Source organism: Salvia splendens, chromosome 14, assembly GCF_004379255.2.
Source record: "Salvia splendens isolate huo1 chromosome 14, SspV2, whole genome shotgun sequence".
Lineage (NCBI taxonomy): Eukaryota > Viridiplantae > Streptophyta > Magnoliopsida > Lamiales > Lamiaceae > Salvia > Salvia splendens.
Genome location: NC_056045.1, coordinates 11,092,155 through 11,102,794, shown reverse-complemented (window position 1 = coordinate 11,102,794; position 10,640 = coordinate 11,092,155). Strand labels below are relative to the sequence as shown.

Genomic DNA, 10,640 nt, shown 5'->3' with positions numbered 1-10,640 from the left:
GAACAAGTTGAGTCGTTACACGAGCAATCCAAGCAAAGAGCATTGGAGAGCTCTTGTGAGGGTTTTGAGATATTTAAAACATACTCAAAATCTTGGGCTACACTTCTCGAGATACCCCCCGGTACTTGAAGGGTACTGTGATGCCAATTGGATATCCGATAATAGAGACTCACTTTCAACAAGTGAATACATCTTTACTATTGGGGGTGGTGTTGTATCGTGGAAATCCACAAAAACAGACATGTATAGCCCGATCAACAATGGAATCGGAGTTCATTGCCTTAGATAAGGCGGGTGAGGAAGCCGAGTGGCTTAAGAACTTCCTTGAAGATATTCCATGTTGGTCTAAGCCAGTGCCACCAGTGCTAATCCACTGCGATAGCCAAGCGGCTATTGGAAGGGCAAACAATGGTTTCTATAACGGTAAGTCTCGACATATACGTCGACGACATAACACCGTGAGACATTTGATCACAACTGGCGTGATTACAATTGACTATGTGAAGTCAATAGATAATCTAGCGGATCCGCTAACCAAAGGGTTAAACCGTGATCAAATGAATAAGTTGCTAGAGGGAATGGGTTTGAAATCCACAAACTAAAGAATTATCATAGTGGTAACCCAACCATGATGACTGGAGATCCCAAGAACTTGGTTCAAAGGGACAACTAAGCTATGAGAGTTCATGAGAAACACTCAACTATATCTATTCCCTAGAGAGCAATAGAGTGTTGGAGAACGTGCCTAGTGGTAAAGGCCAAGTCTATGACTTCTAATGGTTCTTAAGAATCTTAAAGAGATGGAGTTCTCAAAGAGACCAAGTATGGCAAGGTACTTGAGTAAGAGTCACCTATATAAGTGCGAAGTGTGGTCGCTTTATAAAACGCACTTATGAATCCAAAGTGGTGTCCAAGACCGCAATGGACACAAAACGTGAGAACGGATGAGGTTGAGGTGTTTAAGCGTTAACACCATTGTCTCGGTGCACGCCGTGGGGGATTAGTTCAAAGCATCGCGCTACTAAGCCGCCTGTGTATCCGATGGTGTCGACTATGGAGGGTTCAAAGCCAACGACTACCTATCCTTATGCTTATATACCTCGTGAGGGTTGAGCTTGTGTCTGCATGCATATGCATTCGGCTATTTCCACTCATGTGGGGGATTGTAAAAAAAATCATGGATTAAAATATGCCCGGTCAATGGATTTTGACCAAATAATAAATGTGACGAGACATTTAATTTTGTGAAATTAAATGACATATCGTCGATCTACATTTTACGTAGATAAATGTAGTATATTCACTTTCTCAAATCCGATTTCCGGTGAGTGAGAAATAGTGGATTAAAGTTGGGCATAATTAGCTTTTAATTAAAGCTTGGAGTTGGAGCTTAGGGAATAATTAACTAGTACTCCCTCCGTTCCTTGTTAATAGATGCGTTTCTTTTCGGCACGGAGTTTAAGAATAGTATGTTAAGTGGTTGGTGAATAAAGTAAGAGAGAATAAAGTAAGAGAGATGTAGAGAGAATAAAGTAAGAGAGGGGGTTACTTTTTACCAAATATAGAAATGACTCAATTAACTTGGAACTTCCAAAAATGGTAAAATGACTCTATTAACATGGAACGGAGGGAGTATTAATTATCCCACATTGGAGGATTAACACATCTTTTAATGTGTATAAATTTAGTGACTTTATGTTACTTAATAATTATAGTGGACCAAGATGGGTGAAAGAGCCCACAATAGCGCACACGCGCGCGCCGCCGCCGCCGCCCGCCCGAGCCCGTGCTCGTGCTCATGGTCGTGGTCGCGGGCCGCGGGCCTCGGGCCGAGCCCGAGCCCGAGCCCGAGCCTGATCCCGATCCCGATCCCGATCTCGATCTCGATTTCGATCTCGATCTTGGACTTGGACTTGGATCTTGACAATTGGTCTTTGGGCTTGGTGCTTGGCCCAAACTATTCTTTTTAGGCCACCGCCGAGTCAGCAATCCAAGTGGCTTGACACGTCGTCAAGCGAGGCACAGTCACGGCTGCCACGTGAGAAATCCACACGCTCCACACACGGATGGCACACTCCTGCCACACGCTCGTAACCGTCGGCGGTTACGGATCTGCCATGATGAGCCTTCAGGGATTGGTTGACCCTGCATGGTGGCTCGGCCTATAAATAGGCTAGCCATTCCACTGCATTAGCTACTACATCATTCACAAGCATTACAGCATAAGCTCTCTCCCTCTCTGCATTGTCTTTCTGTCGAAGCTCTGCCTTCTCCTCCATCCAGTTCGCCGGAGCTCTGCTGATTGCGGTGCTGTATCAATAGAGACGTAGCCGTTTTACCTTTGGGGACGACACGCCAAACCGAAGAGCACTACCGGGGCGTATCTCGTCTTGCGGGAAGAGGCCTCCTCGACTCGGCTTAAACATTATTCATGGTTACTGTTTCGTTTTTGCATTTGTAATCTCATTCTAGTTCAGTTTCCTCTTTTGTATTCCTTCTTTTGGGTTGTATTACGCCCGGCTTTTATCTCTTGTAATCCCCAGAAACTAACAGGGATCTACTAGGAAACGAAAAAGTTCGAATTTTAGCATGGAAACAATTCCTAAAAGGGAACTCTTTTTTGCATTCTATAATAAAGGAAAACCAAAGGCATTTGCGTGTTTAAAAATGCTAATGTTATTGCGGTGTTGAACATGGGTCTCCTTTGTGCGGGTATGGTACCACACCACTGAACTAAAAACTTCAATCTTTTTATTAGCGGCACAAGCAATTATATACTTCCTATGTCTATAAAAATATGAGTAACGGGTATAACACGAAAATCAAGATAAAATTGATAAAATAAGAGATATGGGAAAAATAGTATAATAAAGTAAAAGAGGGGAGAATGGTATGGTAAAGTAAGAGAAATAGAGGAGAATGATAATAAAAATAGTATTAGTGGATAATATTTCTATGGGACAGATAAAAATGAAAAGTGTGTATAGTTTTAAGAGACGGAGGGAGTACACGTTTATGCCAATGTGACATATTTTTCTATTATAAAATGCAAAATAAAAATTCTTTACAAATTCAAAATTTTTCATTCACAACAACATTGTGAGTGTTCTTACAACTCTCCAAACAAACAAATTAAATTTTATCATACATAACAACGTTATGAGTGGTCTTACAACTCTCCATCCAAACAAACAAATTAATATGGAAGTAATTAAATCAACCGACATGTCGTGGTTTCACAACGTGTAACACCTCTTTCACCCTCCCAATTTCGGCCGGCAATGGAAAGCAATAGGTCCCCAAAATCAATGATTATAAAAAGGAAAATTTTCGATTTAAATTACAGCTTTTGGCTGGTCTGTCCCTTAACTTTTAAAATTTTATAATTATAATTTTTTAATTTTCCAATATAATTATAATTTTGAATTAACTTTTGGATAAATTTGGCATTATTCCATATTATTACGGCCGATTTTAGATTAGTACTCCCTCCGTTCTATAGTAATAGAGTCATTTTGCCATTTTAGTACGTTTCATAGTAATAGAGTCATTTTCCTTTTTAGTGAAAGTCAACACATGTTTCTACACCTACTTTCAGGGGCGGACGCAGAATTTTTTTTTAGTAAGGGCTCCACTGTAAATACGTGGGAAATTCATTTTTTTTGTTTGTAATGAACAATATGAGTTTTGATTAAAATTAATAACACACTCCCCTTCGTCCACGAAAAATAGGGCTATTCCATTTTTATCTCTCTTAATATAGATAAGACTTGTCTATATTATTCTCTCTCTTACTTTTCTTTCTCTCCACTTTAACTATTTATTATCATTTTTCCAAAACGAGGGATAAAAATGGAATAGTCCTATTTTTCGTGGACGGAGGGAGTATGAGATATAAAAAATAATTAGTTTAAATATTGTTAATTAAAATAAGGCTCATAGAAAAACAAAATAATTTTTCATATACAAATCAAGTATAGTAGTAGAAAAAAAGTACTATCATTACAATATATTTAGATTTAGAAACTTCTTGATAATATGTTATACGTTACTAATTTAAAGTGAATTAAATACAAACATAATACTGAAATTTAAATAATTAAAATTGGAAAAGCACCTCAATCTCAAATCCACATACTCATATATCTTTCACATTTTTACCCTTAATTTCTCATAATAAAATAAGAAGTAGGAGTATAAAATTGTACAAAACGATAGTTTTTAATAATAAAATTAGAAAGAGAAAAGATTAAAAAATGTAATTTACCAAAGTTTTGAAGTGTTAAAGAAGAAATAGAGATTCAAATCTATATTTTCTTATTTAAAGGAGAATCAATAAAAATAAAGTGCGTCTAAGTATATCTTATACAAACAATTAGCGGTTGATACTTGATAGTAGTCATAATTTTACAATATTGAAGTAGGCTGTCAACTATTTAAAACTACCGTCAGTTTTTACACTTCCAAAAGGTGATGCCGTGATGGCACTTAACGGACAACAAATTATTAATATTATTTAATTTTTATTCTTCCAACAAGTCTTCTTCTTCTTCCTTAAAATCACGATGCCATTGTTAGTTTCCTATGAATATTTGAACTCTGATTCAGCCCCATATCTCATTTAATATCCGGAGATTTACTCTTTCAGGCCATCAGCTCAGTAAGGGCTATCAAATGGTTTGTGGAAATTTTGAAATTTTTTAAAGAAGGAAAAATGAAAAAAAAAAAATTGGGTAAGGGCTTAAGCCCCACCCTTCACCTTAGTGTGTCCGCCCCTGCCTACTTTAGTCTCTCTTACTTTTTCTCTGTTCATCTCTCTACCTTTTTCATTTTCCACTTTATTCTTCATTTACTTATTTAACTCACCTAACACAATTTTTCTTAATCTCTGAGCCGAAAATAAACGTCTCCATTACTATGGAACGAATGGAGTAATATACAATTGGTGAAGATATAATGACGAAAATATAAAAATCACACAAACTTTCATCAAAATTTTATTTGTATGGGACAATTAGTATATATACAAAAATTATATTTTAATTAACTATTTTTATAAATTATGTGATAAATATAAATTAATTAAAAGTTATGATTTAAATGATAATTTTTCTTTTTAAAAAACAGTGGTACTAAATGATCGTAATATAACCAACTATAAAAATAAAATATTATTAAAATTTAAGACATTTAATGCAGATTCACTTTAATTTATTTCACTTAAAAAATGTCAATATTGTTTATACTAGCATAAGTATTAAATAGTAAACGGTGAAGAGTTGAAATATACGTTTGGAATATGTGACCCCTTTTTCAGTTTTTTGTTCACCGTTTCACTATTTCTTTTTTTTTAACTTTTATTTATTGTTTTCTCTATTGTAATTTGTTTGATATGTAAAATTAATTTTAAGTTATAGTAATACTCAAATTCTAGTGATACTAATTGTTTTAAGTTTAATATTAGTATTTACATAATGTACAATCAAAAGTGTACATATAAATTATCTTATTCGCAAGTGAAATACAAATTTTCCAATTAAAAACTAATTAAAATTTATTAAATAAATTAAAATTTTAAATAATTTAAAATGCTATAAGTAATGACAGACTCCTATTATGTAGTAATTCATAACAATTCAACTAAATGAAAACAATTGATAATAAAATAATTGAAATTCATGATTGTTCAGTTATAATCAAAATCAATAGACACCCTTAATTTGTTTAATTATGTAATGTTACGTCTTAATATTATCCATCCAAATCTGAAATATAACTAATTTTAATGTTACGATCTACTTTCAACCTCGTGCTGCCACGCGACACACGTAACATGCAATATTGTAAACACAAACATGCAATATATATTTGTGGAAGTTGTAGATGATTTTCCCCATATTGTTTTATAGTTATAAGAAAATTGCATTTTTTATTATTAAGTTTTGCATTTTAGACATAAATTGTTTGATTTGCATTTATATATATATATATATATATATATATATATATATACACACGAATTGCATTTATATATAGTTTATTTTGCATTGCAGACAATTTATGTTTATTTTGTAAAAACTCAACAATATAAAATGTAATATGCCTATAACTAAAAAGCAATATGCAGAAATCCATCTACAACTTCCATAAATGTATATTGCATGTTTATGTTTACGATGTTGCAAGTTACATGCCACTTGACAACACGAGATTGGAAGTATGTTGTGACTCTAATTAAGGATGCCCCGTGGAGCTCTCATATTACTATATATATTAATAATAGGGAGTAATAAAATGTACTCCCTGCTTTTTAAAAGTTGCAATTTTTTATTTTAGTTCGTCTCATATTAAAAGTCCTCGTTCACTCGTTTCAGAAATGGTAATAGGCCTCCTATTCCACTAACATTATTCCAATTACATTTTATTACTCATAATGTGGAACTAATATATAAAAATGGAACTCACATTCTATCAGCTTTTTTCACTGACTTTTCTCTACATTTTAAAAAATTTGTGATGAACTCAAATAAAACTCCTAAAGTGGAATGGAGTGGATGAAGTAGTATAAAGTAATTAGTACTTCCTTCCTCCACTATTTGACTTCTTGAAAAAAAGTAATGGGAGAAAGTATGTGAAATGTGAGACTCATTTAAAGTATTAATTTTATATTATATTGTGACTTGTGAGTGTAAAAAGTTATGAAATGTGAGGTCCGCATACTAAAAGTCGAATAAAGTAAATGGTTCTAAAATCGAGACAACTCGAAATGACAAAATGACTCTTTAAAAATAGTGGACATAGGGAGAATATACATGCCACTCTATCATATTGTACAAATTAATAATTAGTATATTGATCTATAATGCTTTATTATAATATATTTCAAAATTTAATTACAAATATTGTTATACAAATTCAATTAGTATAATATTAAATTAACCAAATTAGATTGAATCTTAATTAATCTATTTGAACATATATCGATTAAATCTAATTCTTAATAGTCCATTGGAGTTTCATTTGATGATTAATTAAGGGAAAGTAAAGTACAATCTTATTGACAATAGTATATTATTACGACTTAATTATATAAATTATTAGTGAGTTTAAATAATATAGTGTAAATAAAATAAATATTAACAATTAGTAGTGAGTTTACACAATAATAATAATAACTCTAATATACTATGTAGCACATATTGTATTCTATATTAACAATAATAATATTTATTGCTATTATTATTAGATTATATCTTGGAAAATATATTCATTTATAAAATATTATGTATAATCAATTATTTTTCAAAATAGTTCAAAGCACATAAATTCGTAGATTTCAACACTCCCACATTCCACCCGTGCTGCAACCTTCTCTCTCTTCCAATAATAAAAAAAACACATTTCCGCCATGGCAATCTTGCTGCTTTTCTTCCTCCTCATCTTCACCTTCACTCCGCTCTCACGTAAGATCTCCACTACTCACTGCTTTCCGTTTTTTTAAATTAAATGTAGTTAACATTCGTATGTCTTCTGCCGTTTACTTAATTAATTCACCTGCAGAATCGCAGTCTTTCCTCGGAGTAAACTACGGCCAACTCGCCGACAACCTCCCCCCGCCGCAATCCACCGCAAATCTCCTCAAATCTTGCGCCTTCCAAAAGGTCCGCCTCTCCGGCTCCGACCCGGCCGCAATTAAGTCCCTAGCCAACACCAACATCGCCATCACGATCGGAGCACCCAACTCCGACATCCCGAACCTCGCATCCGACCCGACCTTCGCCGAAAAATGGATCGACGCGAACGTCGCCCCCTTCCACCCGGCCTCGAAAATCGCCGCCATCAACGTCGGCAACGCGGTCCTGTCGTACAACGACCGCAATCTGAGGGCGCAGCTGCTGCCGGCGATGCGGAATCTGCAGGCCGCCCTCGAGTCTACCGGCCTGGCCGGGGAGATCAAGGTTTCGACCGTCCACTCGATGGCGGTGCTCGGGCGGTCCGACCCGCCCTCGTCGGGCAGCTTCGATCCCGCCATCGAGGATCTGCTCAGCGGAGTGTTGAGCTTCAACAATGCCACCGGGTCGGCCTTCGGGATCAACCCGTACCCGTATTTTGCGTACCGGAGTGACCCGAGGCCCGAGACGCTGGCGTTCTGCTTGTTTAAACCGAATTCGGGCCGGGTTGATTCCGGGTCCAAGATCAATTACACTAACATGTTTGATGCTCAGGTTAGTTTTACATTTATGATAAAAAAAAAATGGTACTAGTACTAGTAATAGTTTTAAGTTGATGAATTTAGTTAGTTCAACTTTTAGAGTTGGGGGAGTAAATGAAAAAAGCACCTAATTTGATGATAATTTTCATTTTCTGGTAAAAGGTTCGAACCTCATTTACAATTATGAATGTAAATAATGAAGTTTTAATCCATATCTCTGACAAATATTTTAAATATAATTTGTTTTCAGTGTTATTGTAGTTGTGACAGCCAACACACTCTAGTGTTCCTCAAATATAACTATAAAGAGTATATTTATTGATTAAATATTGAATTTCATCCCCTAATTTTTGATCTATGGATCCGGCAGTGAGTTAGAATGATAGTATTTTGCGAATAGGTGGATGGTGTGAGATGGGCATTGGACAAAATAGGGTTCAAGGGAGTGGAGATAGTAGTTGCGGAAACAGGGTGGCCATACAGGGGAGACAAGGAAGAGGCCGGTGCGACCGTGGAAAATGCCAAGGCCTACAATGAGAACTTGATCGCGCACCTCAGGTCTACCCTGGGGACTCCAATGATGCCAGGAAGATCAGTCGATACCTACCTTTTCTCTTTGTACGACGAAAATCACAAGCCCGGCCCCACTTCTGAGAGATCCTTTGGCCTCTTTAAGCCCGACTTAACCATGGCTTATGATGTTGGACTTATCCAGGTTAGACTAGATCACTATTTTCCCACTTTAAATTACATGCATCAACATCATTTTGGGTGACATGTATAAGAGAAAAAATGATAATTATCTTGCTTGTGGTACAACTACAAGACTCCATCATCACCGAGCAAGGGAAGATGGTGTGTGGGCAAAGCCGGTGTGGGAGAGGATAAAATGCAAGCGAATTTGGACTACGCGTGCGGACAAGGCATAGACTGCAGTCCCATACAGCCAGGAGGAGCATGCTTCGAGCCTGCTGCTGTCATTGCTCATGCCAATTATGCCATGAATCTCTTCTTTCATAATTCCGACAAAGATCCTAGTGTTACATGTGATTTCGCACAGACAGCCACTCTGTCTTCCACAGATCCTAGTAAGTTTATATATTCAATTTTGTTTCTTTATCACCTTTAATAATTTTTTTTTTATTTTTTTGTGCAGGTTATGATAAGTGCATCTATCCAAGTAGCTAAGAGTGAACTAATAATGTTGCATAACTATGAATTGAACCGAGGATTCTCAACTTTTTTGTCAAGGGACATTGCTTCATTTTTTCCATTACAAATTTACGAATGTTTATACATATTAGAGTAAAGACCAATTATGGTCCTAAATATATGACGTTTTTACGATTTTAGTCCTAGACATTATGTTTTTAATTATTTGGTCTCCTACATTTGAAATCGGGTCTGAATCAGTCCAAAATGGACGTCACCGTTAAAAATAAACGGTCAACAGTTGATTAAGCCAATTTTGACTCATTTATGCATTTTAATTAAGAATTTTAATTTTTTAAATAAAAATTAATTAATAATTTTAGTTTTTTAAGAATAATAATTAAATTAAATTTATCCAAGCGACCGGCATCAACCCAAGCATCTCATTCTCCCACGATCTCTTCCGACGTCGTTCCGATCGAGCAATGCATTCGCTCCGCCGCCTCCATCGATTTCGACTTCTGCGTCTTCCACGAGAGCTTCGACCACGAATCCTCTTCCGCCGACGAGCTCTCGACGGCAAAATCCTACCCATCCAAATCAAAAAGCGCCTCGCTCCAGTGCCGTCGCCGTCGTCTCCCTCGCCGCCTCCGCCTATGACCTTAATCCAACGATTTTCCGACGAATTCCTCGAATCCGCAGTCAAAAGCTACCAATTAAACTTCAACCTCATCCAAATCGGCGAGCTCGACGCGCCGACGCTGAAGCAAATCATCCTTCCCCGCAGCGGCAACGCCGACATCTTCAACGGCACCTCCACGATGCGTCCAGACAAATCGTCGACCACCTACAGTGCAAACTCAACAATCCACACGGTCGCGCACTACTCATTTTCCCCAACCGTCCGCGCTGGCCGCCGGGGAAGAGTTTGCGTTGTAGCTGGTCGACGATTTGCCTGGACGCATCGTGGAGGTGCCGTTGACGATGTCGGCGTTGCCGCCGCGGGGAAGGACGCGAGGGAGACGACGGCGGCGGCACTGGAGCGAGGCGCTTTTTGATTTGGATGGGTAGGATTTTGCCGTCAAGAGCTCGTCGGCGGAGGAGGATTCGTGGTCGAAGCTCTCGTGGAAGAGGCAGAAGCTCGATCGGAACGACTTCGGAAGAGCTCGTAGGAGAATTATATGCTTGGGTTGATTCCGGTCGCTTGGCTAAATATAATATAATTATTATTTTTAAAAACTAAAATTATTAATTAATTTTTTTATTTTAAAAAAGT

General features: G+C 36.8%; 1 protein-coding gene across 1 annotated transcript; it reads left to right on the top strand.

Moving 5' to 3' along the window:
• The first annotated feature begins 7,352 nt into the window (after nucleotides 1-7,352).
• LOC121763626 (glucan endo-1,3-beta-glucosidase 7-like) lies at nucleotides 7,353-9,564 on the top strand. Its single transcript, XM_042159685.1, has 5 exons — nucleotides 7,353-7,463; nucleotides 7,561-8,225; nucleotides 8,613-8,927; nucleotides 9,039-9,300; nucleotides 9,369-9,564. The coding sequence occupies exons 1-5, from the start codon at nucleotides 7,409-7,411 to the stop codon at nucleotides 9,398-9,400; spliced, it is 1,329 nt and encodes a 442-aa protein (XP_042015619.1). The 5' UTR covers nucleotides 7,353-7,408; the 3' UTR covers nucleotides 9,401-9,564.
• The last annotated feature ends 1,076 nt before the right edge of the window (nucleotides 9,565-10,640 follow it).

Bases quoted from the DNA above. Each gene is read 5' to 3' on its own strand.
- LOC121763626 (XM_042159685.1), top strand. From the start codon at position 7,409: ATGGCAATCTTGCTGCTTTTCTTCCTCCTCATCTTCACCTTCACTCCG. The intron at 7,464-7,560 runs GTAAGATCTCCA...ATTCACCTGCAG, and splicing joins CACCTTCACTCCGCTCTCAC to AATCGCAGTCTTTCCTCGGA. The intron at 8,928-9,038 runs GTTAGACTAGAT...TACAACTACAAG, and splicing joins ATGATGTTGGACTTATCCAG to ACTCCATCATCACCGAGCAA.